The 22,125-nt window shown below is 38.4% G+C and overlaps 2 protein-coding genes across 3 annotated transcripts in view; one reads left to right on the top strand and one right to left on the bottom strand.

Moving 5' to 3' along the window:
* Positions 1–14,344, bottom strand: part of wdfy4 (WDFY family member 4) — a 53,821-nt gene extending 39,477 nt beyond the window's left edge. Inside the window, exons 1-16 of one of the 2 annotated variants that reach the window (XM_088013524.1) lie at positions 14,121–14,344; positions 12,533–12,853; positions 11,475–11,732; positions 8,382–8,493; positions 7,596–7,720; positions 7,365–7,493; positions 6,029–6,218; positions 5,490–5,679; positions 4,904–5,064; positions 3,561–3,793; positions 3,353–3,486; positions 3,023–3,129; positions 2,745–2,846; positions 2,030–2,220; positions 444–1,159; positions 231–324 (exon numbers count right to left, since the gene is read on the bottom strand). In XM_088013524.1, coding sequence (XP_087869650.1) covers positions 231–324; positions 444–1,159; positions 2,030–2,220; positions 2,745–2,846; positions 3,023–3,129; positions 3,353–3,486; positions 3,561–3,793; positions 4,904–5,064; positions 5,490–5,679; positions 6,029–6,218; positions 7,365–7,493; positions 7,596–7,720; positions 8,382–8,493; positions 11,475–11,732; positions 12,533–12,553 — 2,763 coding nt within the window. In that variant the 5' untranslated portion in view covers positions 12,554–12,853; positions 14,121–14,344. The remainder of the gene's footprint in view (positions 1–230; positions 325–443; positions 1,160–2,029; positions 2,221–2,744; positions 2,847–3,022; positions 3,130–3,352; positions 3,487–3,560; positions 3,794–4,903; positions 5,065–5,489; positions 5,680–6,028; positions 6,219–7,364; positions 7,494–7,595; positions 7,721–8,381; positions 8,494–11,474; positions 11,733–12,532; positions 12,854–14,120) is intronic. The other variant, XM_014982510.2, reaches the window with a different exon arrangement.
* Positions 14,345–14,703: 359 nt separating this feature from the next.
* On the top strand, positions 14,704–22,063 carry LOC106915125 (uncharacterized). The gene is made up of 10 exons (XM_014982515.2): positions 14,704–15,002; positions 15,476–15,611; positions 16,507–16,617; positions 16,699–16,831; positions 17,018–17,196; positions 17,284–17,357; positions 17,483–17,645; positions 17,750–17,832; positions 18,931–19,121; positions 19,204–22,063. The coding sequence occupies exons 1-10, from the start codon at positions 14,843–14,845 to the stop codon at positions 19,690–19,692; spliced, it is 1,719 nt and encodes a 572-aa protein (XP_014838001.2). The 5' UTR covers positions 14,704–14,842; the 3' UTR covers positions 19,693–22,063.
* Positions 22,064–22,125: the final 62 nt, after the last annotated feature.

Raw genomic sequence — 22,125 nt, 5'->3', positions numbered from 1 at the left:
AAATGGGATCTTATTGGTTAAATAAAAAAAAAAATCACTACATGTAGAAGAATAAGCAAAACTCCTTAGAAACAATACTGCCCACATAACTGATTAATCTTCTCAATCATGCTACAGGCCAAGCTGTTTACAAATGAAACATCTGATTTCACAATTAGTTCATAATTATTTGTGTAAATTAGAAGGACTGTGTCAATCGTATCTTATTTAACCAAAGCTACTGCAGTCACCTGTGGGTCTTCTGGAGCAAACACATGTGGGAGGAGAGTCATGATCACTGTGACTGCTCCTGGATGAAGAATAACCTGATCACATGTGAACTTACTGTAAAGCATAAAAAATAAACAAATTATTCTCAATGTGACACTATAAACAAGCAGTCTTTGTTAACCTCTTGGTTAAAAAAAATACATATACATTTAAAGGAATCTAGTAATATCTACCTAAACTGGGTCACAGTACTCATGGTGGGACTGCTGGGTGCTGTGTTTTTGAAACTTCCTATTTTCTCCTCTATGGACTGTGGACCTGAACCTGACAGAACTGATGGAGGTCCAGAATTAACTCCTTCATGTCCTTCTGGTCCATGTAGTGTCTTGCTATTTTCGTCACGGTCTCCACCGGACTCTTGTCCCAGTTTCAAAGCCTGAGGAGAGTAGGTCCCTGTGGCAAACTGGTCTAGGTGAGATAGCAGCCGTATGCACGTCTGAAGAGTGATGGGCAGATTTTGCTGAGGTGAACCGGAGCAACTCTTAGGAGCTGCCAAGGCTTCTGCCAGCTCAACAAACTGAAAAAAACCTGAAGACTGGTTTTCATCTGAGGTCTGAGGGCAGGAGCATGTTTCTCCTTCCCACTCATGGCCTTCAATGTGGAAGCAGCCCAGTTGGAGAAGAGCATCTGAGAGCCTCTCATAAAATCCCTCGGTTTGAAAATGGTGAGCATTTACAATGTGAAGATGGACAGCCAGAGCCATGATGTGCAGAATGAGGAGAAGCAGCTCCAGCAGCTGCTGATGCCCCAGAGTCTTCCACACGTCTCCGTTAGGGGGATCAGACAGAGCTCCCTCCATGTCCACCATCAGAGACAGCAGTCCAGTGAAGCCTCCTGCCTTCCTAAAGGCGTCCCAGGTGTTGGGGCTCTCCAACACTCTCAGCACAGACTAGTGAGACAGAGCAATGGACAAACACAGTTACAACACATATGAATCAAGCAATTCATTCTTTTGGTTGAAAAAGAAATTTAAGACTAAGCTTTTCTCCAAGTCTTGGCTTGTAGCGCATCTTCTTAGTCAATTAAAAAAGTGTCATGAAAAACAGATGAAACATACAGATAAATCATAAATCATTTCTAGTAACTAGTTTTTGGTTGTGAACAAAATCACATTATCTTTATTGAATTTAGAGAGCTAATCCATCAGGTAGGTAATGTGTGAGACAGAACGCAGGGAAAAATGTGATTAAATGAAACTGGAGTAATCACAATGGCTCTCAACACTCGCCAACCCAGGTCGTAGCCAATCTGATTGCCACCTGCTATAACCGCGTTAGCACAAAGAGTCGCACACACGCGCAGTCCTGCTCGTGCACGCGATGCACACGCGAAGACACAAAGAGCGTTCATGTGTGAGTGCTCCTTTTGCTGCCATCTATAAAAATGGACACATACAGTAGGTGTGTAACTTAGTTAGGCTTTAATGAGATCTTTGTCCCATTCACTGATCCGATAGAGGTGGTAATCTTCAGAGCTACACAGCACAAGTCTGCCGGCCTAATCAAATCTGTCCAGAGTTAACAGCTAAATCAGTTTTAGCAAATCAATCTGCATTTGTCTGTAATGCAATCAAAGTCCCACATGCTCAGAAAATAAATTCACAAGCTTATCATGCTTTAAGTGCATTACAAATTGTTACAATTGAATGTGGAGCGAAACTGCATTTAGAGCTCAGCTGAGATCTCCAAGCATCTGAGTGCATCTGGATAAGTGTGTGTGTGAGCTGTCATCTCCGCTTGTCTGTACATGTGCTGCATACCAGCAAGAGGTCCAGCTTCAACCTGAGCTCCTGCTGCGTGGAGGAGCAGAGGGCTCCGACTGCTGTGCTCATGAATTCGTCGGGGTTGATTTCGGCAAGCTGCTCCAAAATGCTGAGAGTCGGACCCCGATACTGATCGTCATCCAGGAAGATCTTTATGTAGGGGACCATGCCGAGATCCCGCAATAAAACTGGAAAACACACGGAAAACACGAATTAAAAATTATACTTCATTATATTTAGATGAGTAAAAAAAAATAAAACATAAGAAAATTATTTACACTTTAATGGATTAAAAAAAACAAACTAAAGAACGCCACTGTGTATAAGATTACTTGTATTTATCTGTATGAAGACAATAAAATAAAACACTGCTACACACTGTAATTTGGGATCACCTGTACAACACAAAACTCTGTTAAACTGTATTCATCAAACAAAGCTATTTATAACTAAGAATAATAAATACATAGAAAAATAAATAAAATTGCATATACTTATATAAATAGATGTATATAAAGCTGCATAAATGAAATGAAATAAATAAAATAGCGTAATGCTGTAATTTCGCTGCATTAAATTAAACTTAATGCAGCAAGATTTATTTCAATTTTAAGAAGGCTGTATGTACTTTCATGAAATATATCAAATCCAAAATAGAAGTTCATACATTTATTAAAAAAACGTCTGAATAAAATTAACTGAAACAACGTACCTGTATTTTTAATAGATCTTAAAGTAAGGGTTGAAACAACTTGAAGCATGCATGTAGTGAGTTGTCTCTCATTTTCCTCCACAGACTGCAGCTGCAAAGGATCTGAAAAGAAAAATTCACCTAAAAGTGTTAACAGTTAAGAAAAATCACTTTTGGCTTCAGTTTATAATGTTAAGAGACTTTCACACCTTAGTGAGCTAAAACAAGCGCGGGTAAGCAATTTTTTTGATATTTTCATATAAAAGATAAATATTTAACATAAGTTTCAGAAACATTACCAGCCTTCCTCAGGATTTTAGCCCTCCTGCGAAGTTCTCCAAGCAGCAGCTCAAGCAACCCCCAGTCACTTAGCACCTCTGTTAGCATAGTGCTGTGTACAATCATCCTACAAAAAAGCAGAAAGAGACGGCTTTTGCCATTACTGTAGAAAGGAAACAAGGAGAAATAAAACACTTTTCCAGGGATAACTTCATTCTACTTCACCTGAGTCAAAGAAAAAAATAAAAATCCAGACAAAGAACAAACATGTAAAAAAATAAATAAAAATAAAAAAAAAGAAAAAATAGTATGCCATTCTGTAAATCCTGTTAAAAAATGCAACTGCTCACTTGTGAAAACACTGAACTGCCACCACACTAAATTCTGTCCTTGCCGCTCCACCGGTCCCAGCCCAGTTCTGCTTGAGTACACCTAGCAGGGCTCGCAGTGTCTCATGGGGTATGTAGCTCAATTTAAACACCACCTGAAAGACAACAAGGCAGTTAAAACTAATCACTTCAAAATCTAAAACAAGTCATTCATGGTGAAAACCCCTACCATTTCCAGCATAGAAAAGAAAATTTTCTGCACAGGCAGCGGTTTACGGCACACACGGGTCGCTAGTTGGGCCATCGATTGGACAGTCCACTCCAAGAGGAAAAAATTAGCCGGGTCCTTCTCCCATATTGTCTGCAGGGTTCGAAGCAGCTGACAGCAGAAGTGAGAATCCTGGGAACGCAGCAAAGAGGCCTGCAGCAGGTGGAAGGCAGGAAGGTTCTTTACTGCCAGACCTGGAGATTTTTAAATGTATCATTAACTTCTGCTTTGTAAATAAGTTATTTTTTTTTTACTTATTTATATATATATATATATATATATATATATATATATATATATATATATATATATATATATATGCATCCATTAGATTGGTGTAATCACATAATTCAACTTGCATAATACCAATCCATGCACAACTTAGACAAACTTCCTCTGTAAGAGTTTTCTCTGATAAGGTCAAACAGCTAATATTACAGACAAATACATAAAGTCTTTATAACAGCATGCAGGGTCAAAAAGATGAGTTAAGTTTTATGTGCTCTGATTGCATCAAAACAAACAGATTTCTGGCCATAAATGCAAAGAATGTATTATAATCTCCCCTAATAACATTTGTCTGGTGCCTTGTCAAAATATTTAGAAAAAGTCCTACATTTAACGTGCAAAAAAAAAAAAAAGACTTTTGCTTGTAAATAAACATAAATCTATTTAATAATGGGATTCATTTCCACTCTTAAAACTGTATCATGTTAAGTTTTTAAAAACAGCACCAGGTCCCTCTGCTGGAAACAGATCTGCTCCTTGATGTGATGGATGGCTACAGAGAGGCTCGATCTGTGTATGTATATTATAGACGCTCTATTTATGAGTGCTGGATGGAAGTGTGTGTGTGCGTCGATGATAGATGACTGGCTGCTGTAGGCCAGTGGTGAATGGATGTGGGGCATCCTAACAGAGTTAGAGGGGGAGCCTCCACTTCATCATCCCAGACATAATCACCTCAGCTTCCTGTTAAGTTGAGGGAGGCTGCAGACTGCAAAGGGGGCAGCGGTACGGGGAGTGAAGAGTCAGGGTCTGTGGGAAATCAGCCGAGGGGGGTTGATGCAGTTTAGCTGGATTATACGAGGGCAAAAGTGCAAAGTAGGGATGAAGTGTGTGGTTCCTTTGAGTAGGCTCCCCCCTCCCTGAGTCCACCTTTGCTGAGCCATGCATGTGATACTAATTACATAGTAATTTGTAAGGAGTAGTTCAGAGTTTATCCTCATGAAACAAGTGGAGATAATAAGACAGAGTTGGCAAGAGAATAACAATAGAGAAGGTCTTAGAAAGACCTGACCAACCTTTAGTGAGTGGCGGATCGAACTTGAAGCCTGCAGGCTGGGGATTGGGCACACAAAGAGCCACTTTCAGCTCTGCTTTTCCAAGGAGAGTGAAATCTGCAATCAGAGCCAACAATTCGTCCACAGGCTGAAACTGATCCAAGGGCACGCCTTCTTCACAGCTTATTATTGAAAAGTCAGGAGGGAAAAAAAGACCAATTAATAGCAAGGATGAATAAAAATGTCACCATTTTAACTCAGGATGCAGACAAGTCTGGCTGTAGATAACTGCACATTTAAAACACTTTACACCAATTAGTTCTTTCAGCTTCATCTTGCCGTCTACTACAGTGCTTTGCAAGAGCATTCCCTCCCTTTATTATTTTTAATTGCATTTTTATATGTAATAATCAAAACCTTCAGTGTAATTTTACACTGATAGAAGGTCATGGTTGTATTTTTTTGTCTTGTTTTGCATGTTTAAGACTAAAATATGAATCTTTGCATAAGCTTAGTAGTCACTTTCTGAGTGTTTCGGTTGAATTAAGTTCTGGATTTGGAGTGCGTAACTTTAACACATAAATATACTTTTAACATACAATCTTACCGTTTGAGGATGTTTTTCAGGGCCTTGTAGCCGTTGTTGGTGTCAAACTCAGTAAAAAGGGCTGGACTCAGGCAATAAGTGTCTCTTACAAAGCTAAACACAGCCACTGCCACCTCAGCTAGCATTGATCCTGAAACTTTGGCTTTGATGTGCATCAGGTTCTGGATACATATTCGAACACAGTTTTTGCCTTTGGGGAAAAATGTAAAAACACACAAAAATTAAGCAGTAATACGTTTCATTAGTTTCCTAAATATTATTACACGTAAAAGGCCTGAAAAGTTAGGAAAATAAAATATCAAGCTGGATAGGTCTGATAACCTTCAATAAAAAAGATGAAGTTCATGAATGAGCAGATTTAGCTAAAATATATATGTAGTAGTATTCAGAAAGGTTACCTCACCTCTAAAAGACAACAAGCACAATAACATCCTTTTTAAATCAACTATTTTTATTCAACTTTTGTCAGTCAACTCCTAACTGACAGTGAATAAAACAACAAAACATTACGTATCATCATTAGTTTTTGGTTATCTTACGTAATAAACTTGGAACCGTTTTGTTTGTTGGTACAGAAGAGACAGCTTTGAGAAAGCATGACGCCTGGTGCCTCCACTGTGGACTGGTCTGATCCCATAATGATGTGAGTCCGATGATGAGACACTGCAGCTCCTCAGTCTCTACCAGCTGTTCCACGTTGTGTGGGTACTTGGAAAGTTGAAGGAAAATCTGCAAAAACATATGCAGAGGGAAAAATATTACTAGGATGTCTGTGCAATGTCCAGAAAATATACAAAAATAAATGGTGTTGCATTGTAAGAATTATGAATTTTTGAGGTCCAGTTTGTTAAACCTGAGCATAAGGATTTAATTCCAACATAGAAAACTGGACTTTCCTGAGCCCAAATTTGGACTAAAATAAACTTCGTATTCATTTTAAAGTTGCATCAACACTGTCAAAACTGCATAAACACTAATAATTGGCATTTCTGATGTTTCATCACATAAAAACAGAAGCATACATAGCACTGTCTGCTATCTATGACAGAATATTCCTTCAGTGTTTAAATGCATAAGTAAAAAAGAAATGTATTATTTCATGGTTATTGACAGTTGGCATAAAAATGCTTAAATCTTAGTGTTTCCATCTTAAAACCAAAATATTTCAGGTGTGATCTGAGTTTCAGACAATTAAACACAACATTAGGACTGTTTAAAACTCTAAGGTCATGACACAGTCCTCCCAAAAAGAACAAGATTTTGTAATTTTGACCTATTTTTTTGAATCAGTCAATAAAGTATTTAAAATATGTCTTAAGTCAGATGAACCTCTGTTCTGTGGACATAAGGAAAACATTGAAAATAATCATAACATTATAAAAAGTGCCAAAAATCTGTCAGTCAAATTTGTCCTAAAAATAATGAAGGAAGAACATCTGTGGTCCTAAAATGTATTAAGAGCAGAAGGATGGTACATCAAAGATATAATTGGACTTAAAGGATTCAATGTCTTTCAGATAATCCACCCACCTTCCTTTGGAAAACAACATGGAGCAGTAATAATAATTTATCTCTTAAATTTTTGATTTAGAGTGATGCAAAACAATGGCACAAAGAAATTACTTGTACCATTGTGTATTAGGTTACTTTTATTTCCATGTCATCAGTAGACAAAACTCCAGTTTGGACGTTTTGTTCACCAATTTATGTTCTTTTTATTGTGATTGAATAGTAAAACCACTGTCTAAAAATTAGTAAGAAAGCATTATACATCTGAAGAAAAGCCATTTGTATTACCTAAGCAACTGTTGATAAACTGACTCCTTTAAAGTGGAAAATATAGAAATAATGAGCATCATTTCATTGCTTACTGACCTGTGTGAGAGGCTTCTGGAAGGTCAGCTCTATGGATGTGTTCTCCTTTTTTGCAGGAAGGCACACCAGTAAGTACAGACATTTCACCAAAGCAGCAGGCAGCTCTGGGTTTAAATAAGATAATATTTCCTGCAAACACATAAAAGCAAAGGCAACATTCAGAATGTATTGTTTTTTTTTGTTTTTTTGTATAATTTATCTGCAATAATATAATTGGTGTGCATCACTTACTGCAGAGTCTGATGTGAGCAACAGAAGGGACTTTAACAGGTTCCACCCAGAACATGTCTCTGCTGTACAACTTGTGTTTCCATCTGGTCTTTTGAGGAAGTGAACGACCTCTTCACGGGCCTGCTCTAAAATGATACAAGATATTTAGCGATAACAAATCATAACAGAATAAAGCGAAACCAAAAGGCAGTGGGGCTCTAACTTTATGAAGATTTTCTTTACCACAAATCTAAAGTGAGTCACACAGTTGCAGAAAAATTAGTCATTAAAAGGGAATAAATCATCATGAAAGTTTAAGACCTTTGCATGAATAAGACTTTATTTTGACAAGGTGGTAGTCAGAAGAACACAGGCAGTTTTTTCAATGAAAAAGTTGCTTTTATTTTCTTAGACAAAACACCAGTTCAGATGTGTTTGACCAGCTGGGTCAAAAATTAGGACACAGTTTGTTGTGTTAAATACTTACAACACACATACTTTCAACTTTGTTGAGACGGGTATCAAAAACAGAACCAGGCAGTTCCCTAAAGAACCTAATGCAATCTATAAACAAACTTCCACAAATACAGCTCACTAAAGTGGATCTGGAAAGAACATCATGATGAAACTGAAAAGCTGGAAGATGGTTTTGCTGTTTATTGCTGTCCATTTTCAAAAGTATGACCAACACAGAAAAATCTACTGGAAAAATTAAATGCACAAGGGGAAAAAAAGAGAAGTAGGGAGAAAGTCGGTCTGCTTTGAATTACCAGCAGTGCATCTGCTGATATGAACACAGTTTAGTACCTGCGGGCCGTCCTTCTAGTCTTTTGTAGATATTATGTATGACAGAGTCAGCAGTGAGAGCCGCAAGGCCCTTTATATCTGTGCTATCAACTCTGGCACCTTCTTCACAAACCTGTGATCAGAGAGGAGAAAGCACATTTAGAATAAGCCACTGAAGAGATTATTGTGAAATGTGTAAATACTTCAGGTTTTTTTTATTTCTGATTTCTCTCATTGGAGTAGCATACTAGTCCACATTGTAGGAAATACTGATGCAAGGGGAAAAAGAAACTGTTAATGTTCCACTTCAAATCGTAACTTCAGTGGTTTTGACAAGTGAAGGCTGCCTTAATTTACTTGTCTTGTCCCAAAGCAGGTGGTAAAATCAGCTAATCTCTGTAGAAAAAAAAAGACTATCAGCAAGTTGTCAAAATTAATTAAAAATGTGTTTAAAGAACTCAGTGGAATGAAATTCGATGGCTGGGCAGCTGCATTGCGAGTTCTGCTGGAGTGTGGCAAGAAGCTTAGTGCAAAGGGGATTGTGTGCATATTTGCATAACCATGAAGATTCAGAGAGACCTGTGAAGTGAGTTTGGTGAGGAAGAACTTGACCACCTGACCTTAACTCAACAGAAAACATTTAGGATAAAGTTGAGAAAAGAACACAGGCAACTTTTCATTACTTCTTTTTATATACTGCTCAAAAAAATAAAGGGAACATTTCACTTTAATTGTGTGTGTGGCTCCAAATCCAGGCCTCCATTGGTTAATAAATTTGATTTCCATTGATGATTTTTTGTGATTTTGTTGTCAGCACATTCAACTTTGTACAGAACAAAGTATTCAATGAGAATATTTCATTCATTCAGATCTAAGATGTGTTATTTGAGTGTTCCCTTTATTTTTTTGAGCAGTGTATTTCCAAAGTAGTGTAATGATTTTTGTTTGTTTATTGTGGTATGTTTTATCACGTAGTGAATTTTGAATTGCCTTGTTGCTTAAATGTGATCTACAAGTAAACTTGATGATGATGATAATGACCACCTTCCTTAGTGTTTATTTTACAGGTTGTCAAATTGATTTAGAGTCTGGAGAATTAACCGAACCCTTTCTGAGGCATTGCTAAAGTCATTTCTCAGCTATTTTTATCATGTGGCAGACAGAAATCGTTCTACTTCTGAAGACTGTTCTTAAATTGTGGAGGGGAACATGGCCATAAACATAGCTGAGAAATGACTGCTATTTGTCAGACTGATGTTCACATAAGTAGTGACTGCAAAAGTTTCACAGCAAAGCACTCCTAGAATAACACTTTATTTCCACAGTACGTCATCTTGACATGCGCATTCCAATTTAACATCCACCGACCCATATATGAACATATAGTTACCAAAACTAAACTTTAAAACCGGGCCTTCTTCCACTGCAGAATGGCTCAGGCATGGTGCTCAAATATTCCCTCAAAGTTGCCTTAGTATTTTAAATTACTTGTTGTCACATTGCCTGAATACTCAACAGCAACAATGTATGTTTTGATAAAATGTCATTTAAAGCCAGCACCAACATGTTCTACAATTTCAGCTTCAGCCAATTAATTACCATTATTCTCCAGGTAGAGCACCTTAAAACAACCCTGAGCGTGGAAGATTGCCAACAACCCTCATGACCCAGCAACCATATGATACGTCCCCCATACAGCCAGGTGTCATTGTAACAGGATGTATTTCAGTGTCCATAATTAGCACCCAACTGATGTCAGGAAATAGTAGTGGTGATCAGAGGTTTACACACAGCTATCATTGGAATGAATGTCCCATTATTATGAAGCAAGGGGGCAGCAGTTTAATGTGGTCAGAGTGTTTGGCTAAAGGGGAAATGACACAATGAGAAAGAACATTATGTGGAAATTTTGAGGCTACATCACAGCATATTAGCATGAGCATTAAAGCTTCAGGCCAACTGGGGCTTTTAATGAAAAATGACCCAAATCATAGAGTTAAATAATTTTAACAAATGCTAGCAATTGTATGCAAAGTTCTGAATAAAACAAACAAACAAAAAAAGACAAATTCTCTGCATTTAGGAAATAAAGATCATTTTTGTGATCCTCACTGACCTAAAACATTTCATCTAATGTAAAGTTAAAACAGTAAGATCAAAATGCATAAGTAGGGTAACATTCATGCAGAATATGAATGTTAGGCCAGCACTATAAATAGATATAAAAAGCTGACAGTTCAATCTCTCAAATAGTTTCTCTTCTACATTTACAGTTTCTGCAGATCTTGAACAAAATGTTTTCCAATAAGTTTTCAAAAAGTTGGTGAGAAGGTATAAATACGTCTTTGAAAAGCACATTTAACGGCATTCGATGACTTGAATATATTTATTTAAAATGGTCATTTTGGGTAAAGCACAATAAAATAGAAGTCTTTATTAGATAATAAGATAATAAAGAATTCATGACATGCTAAGCAGTCTTTGTAATCCTATAGGAAGATATTAAATTACGCTGAATTTGCTGTTCTTAAGAGAGGCCATAAAATCTGGTCAAATCTCTGGTCATGAGACCTTTTCATTCATCAGTGTAGACACAGAGCTGCACACAGACCAAAGGCTGATTACATCTGCAGCTCTAAGTCTGGTCAGCAGTGTTACACATGCAGAGATGGAATTACCACGAATCCAGGAGTGAGGGAAATAAAACAAGAGTGAGGTTTAATTTAGCCTTGACAAAGTTTGAGCAAAGAAAATGGTCTGTTGTCTCAGCTAATTCAAGCCAGACCTGGAGCTATGAGTGTGACGCAATACTCTTATTTCATGTGACAGAAGTTTGTCCCAAGTTTGCAGAGAGATATTGTAGAGGTTCAGTACAGGCTAGTGTTGAAATCAGCTGAATGCCAAGCATCTAATGGTTCTGGAGACCTAGTTGTATTGTGGCATCCACTTAACCTTTTGAAAGCTAAGCTAATAAATGTCGTTTATCCATTTAGATAATATTATGTAGAATTCTTTTTCAGAGCAGCAAAAGAACGAGTGACATTGTTGACAAACATAATGGTTTGAAATGTGCAAACAGGTTAAAATGCGAGATCAAAGATGGAGACATTATACCTGTGTGTGAAGATGAAGGATTTTAGGCAGATACTGCTCTAGGTGCTTCAACCGATGATGGCCGGTTTTGTGGTCATGGCTGGAGTACGTATAAATCCCCAGCGCCTGTAGCTGCTCTCTGAGCACCTGAAGGAGCCGAGGGTTTCCAGAAGAACCCTCCACCTTTTCTTCCTTCGCCTCCACCGATGCAGACAACTCGCCCGAAGCACTCAGCTCTCCTGTTTCCTTATTGATCCTCTCTCTCTTCATAGTTTGGTCCTGGAGAGAAAATATGGAGAAGTCTTGAAAATGTTTGTTCTATTTTTAGGTGCCACGAGTTTCTGTGATATTTGCAGATGCACTTAATCATATTTCCTTGGTCCGTCTCACTTCCTCATCTGAATTTGTCCCAAACCAAACCTCCTTCTCTGCTCTTCTCAGCACATGTTGGAACTGATAAATAAGATAACAAACTGGCTTCTGGCAGTCATGTGCCATTCTCATTCACAAAGGTGGCCTCTATGAGGAATCAGCATGCTAAATATCATTAAAACTCTAGTGTTAAAAACCCTCTACTTTGTCCTTTACATACCAAAGTGTCCTAGGCAACTTTTAACAAGATCATTTGACAACAACGGCACTGACTGTGTCGTTATCATAGTGCGTCATTTAGTAGAAGAAGAAGAATACTTCCATATGGGTGCCAATGTGAGCTTTACACCACATGAACAGGTGAAGAGATTTGGAGTCTTGCTGCCAAACAGATTTAACTGGAACACTGTTTCCTCGTCACATGGTATTACTTTGCAACGTTTCTATTTAAAGCAGGATTATGATCCACAATGATGGGAAATTTGTACTTAAGAGGTAATCTGATCAAATGCACCAAGTTAAAGAATGTGAATAGCAATGTTTTAAAGAATCCCAGTAATAACTCGTATTTCATATAGAAAATTTAGATTGTTTTTGGTTTGTTTTATGAATCACAAAATGCAAGAATGCTGAGAAGCATAATAACTGCATGCCTGATACACATTTCACAAGAAAAACCATTCATAAAACTGACGAAAAATCCTTACCTGTAGTTGTGTCAGAGCCATAAAGAGGCTTCCTGGCTCCTAAGGAATCGTATCATATGTGTTGTGTTTTTCCGAAGGAGTGAGTGGTCTGTCTGTATTCCCATGTCAGGGGAAAGTCATGCCAGGACCTGCTATTGCATGACGAGTAACGCACGCCACCAGACCCCGCTGCGGAAAAGCACGCCCCTTATGAATCTGCACCTAGTAGACTTTGAACAAGCACTGTAACTTGTGTCAGCTGGTTCAGGTCATGTGCTTTCTCACTTCCTCAGAGAAGCAGAAGTGAAAGACTGTTGCTTGGCTGGTTAGATGAGGCCCTCCCTGCAAGACAAAGAGGAGCTGTTGTTTTTAGAAGCTTGCCATGTTACACTTTAATAGTCTGAGTCACCAGCGATCTAATCGATCACCAGAGACATCAAGAAATCTAAAACACTCCCCTAGCTTTATGTGAAACTGAATATTTTCTTCTGAAACAATTTTGATTTCTAATAATAGTTTGTGACAGACATGATTTACTGTATCTGAGCGTGTATTTTTATCTGTAACACTTTGCACAAGGAGTTCTAACGAACGAAACTGTGTTACCACAGATCTTCAGCAACGACAACAGGTCTTGCTGAGAGGACTTTATAAACTATATAAAGTTTATACTTACTGATCGCTTAAAAGATCAGTAACAAACTTGGTGAATAAATTGTTTAATATTTAATTTTCAAGCCAGGGCAAATAGATGATGTTTAACAGTTACAGAAAAAATTTCAACAGACCTAGATTTGGATCTTGTAAGAAAATTAGTGAATTTTGAATTTCAACTAAACAGAAAAATGGCAGAGGAAATGTGAGTAAACATCGCCACCTTGTGGGTATAAATGATACACCAGTCTGACAATAATTAGACTGAAATAATGTCTCTAATACAAAATACCTTCAAGCAGGTAATTATTACTAAATATACCTTATATGGCACAGGTTAACCTTGTTAAAACCTTCAGGCAATATTTTCTAAGGGCTGCACAGACGAAAACCATCAGCGAATGGGCTCCAAATGTCCACATTTTCTAATATTTGGACAAACTTCAGAGCACTTAATGATAAGGTTCCCTGATGTTTGATTTCAGCACCGACACCAGAAATTGTGGGATCTATCAAGAAATGTTCTGCAATGGTTCGCTGAGATCTGCCTACCACTTTTATAATGTCACCTTCATAATATTTCCCATTCTTATGGAAAATACTTCATGCGGAAGGTTTCTTAAAGTTTTCCTGTGGGTTTGCACCTTATAACCTTCCGTGACCATCAGGAAAATATCCAAATTCCCTACAACACTCAAAATCTGACCTTTCCAGGGCCTTTAGGAAACAACTCTTAAATGTTCCTGGGAGGTTCACAGTTTAAAGCATTAGGAAGTGGTTTCTGAAAATTCCTACTATCACACTTTGGGGAACTTTTAGGGAACGTTCTTTGACAATTACTTTACAGTACGGTAAATTTTGGGAACTTTCAGGCCATGCAAAGGTCCAAAACGATTAAGAAGTAACCTTTACCGGACCTTTAGGAAATGTAAAGGTTTCCGGGAGGTTCACTCACCTGTAACGTTGAATTTTATTTTTTCCTCATTAGCACTGCTTAACAGATGACTCTATAACGCGGCTGGTGTAGATTAACAGAAACATATTTTTGTCCTAACAGTTCTAAAACAACTTGAGAGGGAGTCAGTTAAAATGACCTATTTAATTTGCCCATTACTGAGTGTTAGAGAATCTGAGTTCACAGAAACCCAACCAGCTCTGAACAGACCTGCTAACGAGCCATTCATTTGATTCAGGTGTGTTGGAGCAGGGAAGCACGTGAAAGTTGCAGCTCTCGAGGACTGGACTTGAGAACCCCTGTTTTAGAAGCTCAGCAGTCTGTCTTTGTAGTTTGTGATACATAATTCAGAATGTGTTAAAATGTAAGTAAAAACACGAACCATGACGGCTTTAAACTTTAACTACTATTAAACTGACTCTATTCCATAACTGAACCGAAATATGCTGTTTAAGCTGTTGTTTTCGTTTGCATGTATCTCATTAGCATAATAATGCATACGTCATCTAGTGCATAGTGATCTCAAGCGCAGTAGCAGTAAGTCACGTGACCTGTTTCAACCAATGGGGGGCCTAGGGAGCGGTCTACATTTAACACACAGACAAAAAATTTTTTTGAGTGATTGCTTGCTGGGAAAGATGATCCTCTGTTTCGCTTTTCATCGTGATGTAATGGCGCGTTTTCTGTTGATCTGATTTCAGTGTCGCTCCAGTTTCAAGCCGATGGAAATCGTGGAGGACAGATTTTGTGCCCCCATCACAATGCATGCGATGCCTCTGTGCACCATTAGTGGTGGAGACATATTTGACTGTATACAAAGAGGGGATGTTGAACAGTGCATACTTTTCGTGCAAAATGATCGAACAATCCTCAGGCAAACAGGTAAGGTAACATTAGCTGCAGTGTAAACTTAAAATGTATTAAATCATTCATTGCTTTGAATGAGGAAATCACTTTCTTCATTCTGTTTTCCTGTCAGGAGGGTTTAACCTCTTCCTGATCATTTCTCTAGTTTGACTTTATCCTATTAGGAAAAAAAACAACAACAACACGTTTTATGTCTGTGTGAAATGTCTGCATAATATGCATTATAGCTTATAACTACTACACCAACACAGCTGTTACTGCTCATTGTTATCTGCATGCCTGGTGGTTCTCCATGTGTGATTTTGTGACGTTGCCAGGAGGAAACCCAACCCTGCTGTAGTTAACCTGTATGATGTTCTGGTACAGGTCCTGTGGTAGATAGATGGACAGCACAAACTCAAACTGAACTAAAGCATGCTTAAGTCCATGTAACTTCAGTGAAAAGGGACGTCTTCCATTCTGACTGTGATGTGCATTTGTTTATTTAGGCTGGGGTGGATTCAGTCCTCTTCATTATGCTGCTCTCCATGGAAACCGCTCCCTTGTAGACTTCTTCCTCAGTTCTGGTGCGGACCCTAACATGACGTGTGATTCAGGGCAGACAGCTTTTCATTTTGCCTGCAGGTGAGCAGAAGCTGCACCCATTGCCTTGCAAAAAGTATTCATACCTGTTGATCATTTTTTCACATTTTCCAGTTACAATTACAAACTCTCTAATAAACCTCTCTAATCATTGCATTTTACAATGATTTTATATGATAATCTAACTCAAAGTAGCTCATAGTTGGGAAATTACAGATTCAGTTCTTTTTCTTGTAGGTGGCAAACTGTGTAGGGAAGACCTCAGACAAGTAAAAGAAGTTCTTCTGGGCACATGAGACCAAAACTGACATTGTTGGCATTTGCACAAAATACATATGTGTGACCAGAAATCAGTGCAATCTTGAATAAACAAAAACTTTACTTTGTTTGAAGCGAATGTTGTCAGACGTTTCATAGAAAAGATTAGTGAACAAACCATCCTGAAGACCAATGAAAACACTAAACATATCAGAAATACAGTTATTGAGCGCTATTAAGCAGAATTACATTATAAGACAATAATTTTAAAGAAGTGTCAGGAAGAAACCTATTCTTGAAAGGAAGGCAGTTTTAATTCAAGCCACGCAAAGGAAATTATAAACATGTAGAAGAAGATGCTCTGGTCATATTTTTGCAGTACATGCAAAGTACTTAACACTGCCTTCAGCATGGCATTCCTGCAGTGAAACATGATGGTGACCATATCATGCCGTAGACCTGATTTGTCTGAGATGATGGAATCAAGTAATTTTTCCATCTCACCTTTCCATCTCTGTGAACTTTGTTTTTTTTTTCCAACGTAAAACTTTCAGGTTTGCAGTTGTAACGGGACAAAATGTGGAATCATTCAAAGGATATGAATCTTCCACAAGGTGCTGCTTTTACCTTCTCAAACAAAAGCCCAGGATACACGCATTTGCATGTGTTCCATCAACAGGCAGGGAAACATCTACAACATGCATAAAATGATGCAATATGGGGCAGACTTGCGGCTTGTGGACTTGCAGGGGAAAACATCCATGCATCATGCAGTTACCGGGGGCAACATGTAAGCGGAAGAAACACTTCAAAACAAATATTTTTTATTTATTTTTTTTTGTTTGCTCTAACTGTTGCTCACCTCTCTAAGAGTCGCTGTGCACTATCTGTGGGAGACAGGAGTGTTCCGATTCTCTGACGCAGACATGTACAAGGTGACGCCCCTGCATCTCGCTGCATCCACCGGCAACATTGACATGATTCGCTATTTGCTCAAAGACCAGGTATGAAATATTCTAAATGGACATAGTTTTAACTTGTTTTGCCCTGATGTATGCGCTGATGCTGCAAATTTAACATAATTTAAACAAACATTAAACTATAAATATATAGCATAAAAATGTAACAATGTCAGGTCTTCAAGCAGTGGCATAAATTGTGGGGGCGGGGTTATTGGTTTTCTTGTCCAGCGGTGTGTTGTGAACGCAGTTGACCAGCGGGGAGCGACAGCGCTCCATGTTGCTGCAGAGAGGGGTGGAGTAGAAGTGTGTTGGGCTCTGCTGCAGAAGACTGGCTGCATAGTGCTTCATCAGAAGAACTACAGCGGCCTCACACCACTGGATCTCTGCAAGCAGGGAAAGACATTCAGGTGAACAATGTGTAGAAATAAGTGAACCGTTTTTGTACATTTCTTGAGTTCTTGATGCAGATTGAGATCTGCTTATGTTGTTTTCAGGCATCAGCAACTCAGCAAACTGTTAAAGCAGTACATAAATGAGCCAATACATCACAAGCCCAGAGAGTCTGATGGTAGTTATTATGTTAGTTTTATTTTAAGCAATGAACAGCAAATACTGCTTGCGGTAGTAATAATTCTACCATTAAGCATCCTTTCTCTGTGTTGACCCATGTGTGCTTGTGCTATTTCTCTCCAGTTCTGTACTATTGGACCCTGTTTTTTCCATCTCTAAGTGGAGCTGCCATCCTGCTGATAGCTGCCATGTTTGGAGGCTATGGAGGCCTCATCTGTGCGTTCCTCTTCCCATGGCTGGCTAGAAGCATTTTCACCCAGTACTACCGCATGACCACCTACCAGAGGTATTTTCATGTCAACTATAAACTATCAGTATGTAGTTAACCATACCACCATACCACATTGTTTGGGTCAGCTCCCAGTTGACGTCTCATGTCTTTGTCTCTAGGCTAGCTAATCCAATATACTTAGGGACACTGTTGGCTGGCATCGTCCATTCCCTGCTGTGCTTCTATGGAAAAATGATGCCTAATATCCTTTAAAGAGGGGGTATATTTAGGTTTATGCCAAAAGCTTTTTCTTAGTTATTTTCCTGTTTCCTCTCCATGAATTGTACCTTAGGGATTTTGCACTTTCTCTGTTTTGTTGGTTTTATCAATCTTTTTACATCTCGCAATTTCAGTAAACTGAACTGAATCATATTGCAATTTTGAAGTTCACATTTTACTTTTTTAAGATGATCAGAATGTCTATTAACTTCCACTGCAGAGTCCCTTTTCTTTTGGCTAAATTTTGAAAAAGGGAAAGACCACAGAACATGTCACACAAGTAAGGCACATGTGGGACATCCATAAGTGAGAAAATAGCTGCTTGCTTGAACTTGTTCATCGGACCAATATTTAGATTTGGATTTGGAAAATATCTACAAAGGCTGGACCAGGACCCAAATTTATCATGCAATGATGAGCAGTGGAACTCAGAAAATATCAGTGGATGCCACTCTGTTTAATGCTCACGAATAATGCATAACACCCATTTTATAAAAATGCCTTTTCTTTGCTGCAATAACATCACAGATGTGACCATGTGACCATGTTGGCTATTCTCTGACTGGACTTCTATTTGAGTTATGTGCTTTGATTGACAAAGTACTGTATCCAGACTTTTCAGCAACAAATGTTCCAGGTGGGTTTGGCATGAATGTTTAGAAGCATCCTGTCCCACTATTGAGTCTGAAGATCTGTGATACTGCAGACACGTTTCACTTCTAAAATACATCGAAGTCTTGTTGGATTTCATGGCATCATGAACTCAGGATATTGTTTAATAAAAATTGCTTGTAAATTGAAAATGACTCAGTTTTCATATGATGGATTTACCAGAGATAAAAATGATTAGAGACTCTGAGTCCCAAGACTGAAATTCTAGAGAAAACCTGTGGGGTGAGCTCACAGAGAGGACACAGGAGAATATCTGGTTTGTGCAAAAATGTATTGTCAAAGAAAGAGACTCCATATTATGCATGCTCCGTATTAAATGTAATCATAGAAGACTAAGTGTTTTCCTTTTGGCAAAAGAGTTATGAGCTGCATACATCAAATAAGTAGTTTCATCCTTGACCTTGTGAATGTGTGTGGCCCATAAGCACTTTGGCTCAGGTGTCCTTGCTCCACTTCTTCATACTAGCCAGTCTCTTCTATAAGGTTCTGACTCAAGATCCCGGGGTTTTAGACAGAGCCGATGCAGATCCTCGCTTCTCCTGCATTGCTGACCTGGTGGAAAACAACGAGAGCCCTCACAGGTTCTGTCCATACTGTGAGGTAAAACGATCTGGACTCGTAGCTGACAGTGAATCTCTTCTCTGTTGCTTTGTTTCTTACCCTGCCCCTGTCTTCCTCCCAGCTGTTCCAGCCTGACTATACAAAACACTGTAAGCTGTGTGAAGTGTGCATTAAAGACTACGACCACCACTGCCTTTTCCTCAACCGCTGCATCGGTCAGGGTAACCACAGACTCTTCCTCATCTTCATCCTCTCCATGGTTACCGCCCACCTTCTTTTTATCGCTTCGGGGGCGAGTTACCTGTATGGCAGCTCGTCGGAGTCTACTCCCAGCTTCTCACTGTGGCTCACGTTGTTGGGGGAGGAGTTCTGGGTCGTGGCTTTGATTATTATGAATGCACTGACTCTCCTGTGGGAGGTGTGGCTTCTGACAGAGCAGTTTGACGCCATCGCCGCCAGAACGACCACCTACTTCAGACACAGTGAGGGCACTGCGCAGCAGAGGTCACTGGGACAACGGTTGGCGGTCGTAGCAGCCTTTCTCCTGGAGGGACGTAGATCTGTGGGTGGCGGACAAAGTACAGAAGACAAAACCGCCATAGATATTTAACACTGCCAGTTTGGCCCGTGTAAAGCTGTCCTGTTGACCTTAGTACTGTTTCTCATGTGCAGATTTAAAGCCTTGGATTGTTCAAACACTGTACTGACAATGTTTCCCTTGTTCCAGTACCATTTAATATTTTTAATATAGGATTTCCCAATAGTTGCTGAATCTGTCGTACTGAGGAGAACTGATGGCATGAATTGACAAGAAACAGAAACCAGTAAAATGAATTGCTAAGCAAAATTGAACCGAACTCATGCATGATTCAAAATATGAAGGCAAAAAAGTAATATGGAAATCCAGAAGGAAATCCAGACTACCAAACTGAAACCTAGAATCTTCAAGAAACACATGATTGCAGCTCAACGCCTTATGCAGTGCGTGAAAGTTTTGAAACAATAAATGCGTAATAAACATAAAAGTCTGGATACATCTGGGAAAACGAATAGACGGTACAAAATGTATATACAGAATTAGTTTTTCATTTTATTACCAAAAATCTTTTTTCATTCATCCATTTGAAGACATTCTTCCTTACTTGTCTTTTGTTTTTGTTCATTCATTATTTGTTCATTAGATTTTCCTTTATTCATTCCTTCATTATCTCCCTTTCATTTTAGTTTTTTCTTCTGTATTTCTTCTTTGTCCTTTCATTCCTTTGTTCTTTCTTCCTACCTTTTTCCATCCCCACTTTGTTCAAGTCCTTCCTCCTTTCTCTCTGTAGATAAAGAGGGTCCATTATGGAGGGTCCATATTTCCATGATGACCATTGTAAAATCATCTGACATACAATCAAGGAAAGTTTTGTATTTATACTTTAAAAAGTAGACTAAGCAGGACAAATATCTCTGGAAAGGTATGTTTGGAAAGTATTGCATTTATTGAAAGAAGTAGACTTATCAGCTGATGTGCTGATTGCGGTTTACCAAATAACTGAACATTTTTGTTTACAGCTGCTTTTAATGTAATTTTTTTTATACGGTTCTTTATTTTTATGTGCAACACTGTTGGGTAAACTCCAGACCAAGATGCACCAAGAGACTTTTTTCTAATTTCATTTGCTTCAAGACATTTCTGCCCTCACATTTCTTTTGCTCTGGCTAATGGGACGTGCCTTTTTTCATGCCTTGAATTAAACACTCATTTCCTACACGTCTCACAGGGCCATATTTCCAGATTATAGATGATAGTCCCCACACCCCTCAGAGACTGGTGTGTCTGGACTGTGTGAGTGGCTACGTCACATACGCTGATTTAGTGTCTGCCGTACTGCCTCTCACCCATATGAAGTGATGAAGCTGAGCACATTTAAGACTGTGAAACCAAGTGCTTTTTATAGTATTTCTTTGTGCATGAATATAGTACTTTATCAAAGTATTCATATAACTTGAATGCATATTTTTTTCACATTTTGTCAAATTACAGCCACAAACTAGATTTGTTTTATGGAGATTTTATGTGACAGAGCAACACAAACTGCGAAGTAAAAAATTTGTGGTTTTAAATGTTTCTGTTATTTTTAGTGTGGTGTGCATTTTTATTCAACCCACCTAAATCTATGTTTTGTCAAATAATGTTTCACCTATAATTACATCTTCAAGTCTTGTAGTACGTGTATAGCTTTGCCTTTTCAGAGCCTGACACTTTTGCTCTTTTAAAAAAATTGCTCATTCAAATTGGATGGACATGTCATCGGTGAGCAGTAACCTTCAAACGATATCGCAGATCTTTAGTTGCATTTGCTTCCAGATTTTGACTGGGCACCTACAACACACTTACCATCTGAATGCTAATGTATGTGTTAGCATGTATGTGAACAGCTACCACCCTTTGCAAGTCTTTTGCAGCCTGTAAGATATTTTCTTCCTGGATTGCCCAGTAAGTGGTTCCATCAATCTTCCCATCAATTTCTGACCAACTTATTTTTTCTCTGTGAAAAAAAAAATTCACCACAGCATGATGCTACAGCTACCATGTTTTATGGCGGTGACATGATCTCTAGAACTATCCCTGTCTCAGTGTGTTCCCTGGTCTTCAGGAGGAAAACACTGCCATATTTTTCAGAAGTTTGTCTGCAAAATATTTTGAAAATGTATAATTATTCCACTTCATATTTGTGCTCTACATTGTATCAGTCTGTTGCATAAGAATTAGTTAGAGGTTTGTAGTTGTAACATGACAAAATGTAAAAGCTCTAGTTGTATGAATACATTTGCAAGCTGTTGACAGTGCTATGTATTTTCTCATTTCAATATTGTGCCTCTTGTGTTTTTCCCAAATGACTGTTTTATTTATGGTGATGTGTTTTTTTATGTGATAGAAATCATGTTTATTAAAGTGTATTGTTTTGTTTTTTTTTAAATACACTTTGTTTCGAGTTTGTCTCATACTTGGTCAAACCTTTCAGATGCTGGACTCTCCTTTTGAATTGTAAAGCAT

Source organism: Poecilia mexicana, unplaced genomic scaffold (genome assembly GCF_051168715.1).
Source record: "Poecilia mexicana isolate PSO_F unplaced genomic scaffold, ASM5116871v1 scaffold_15, whole genome shotgun sequence".
Taxonomy (NCBI): Eukaryota; Metazoa; Chordata; class Actinopteri; order Cyprinodontiformes; family Poeciliidae; genus Poecilia; species Poecilia mexicana.
This window is presented reverse-complemented; position numbering and strand designations above follow the sequence as displayed.

What these genes read in the sequence shown, in the direction of transcription:
- LOC106915125 (XM_014982515.2), top strand. Translation starts at nt 14,843, where the DNA reads ATGGAAATCGTGGAGGACAGATTTTGTGCCCCCATCACAATGCATGCG. An exon ending in GCTTTTCATTTTGCCTGCAG is followed by an intron (nt 15,612 to 16,506) that starts GTGAGCAGAAGC and finishes TTCCATCAACAG; the next exon opens with GCAGGGAAACATCTACAACA. An exon ending in GGTTCTGTCCATACTGTGAG is followed by an intron (nt 19,122 to 19,203) that starts GTAAAACGATCT and finishes TCTTCCTCCCAG; the next exon opens with CTGTTCCAGCCTGACTATAC.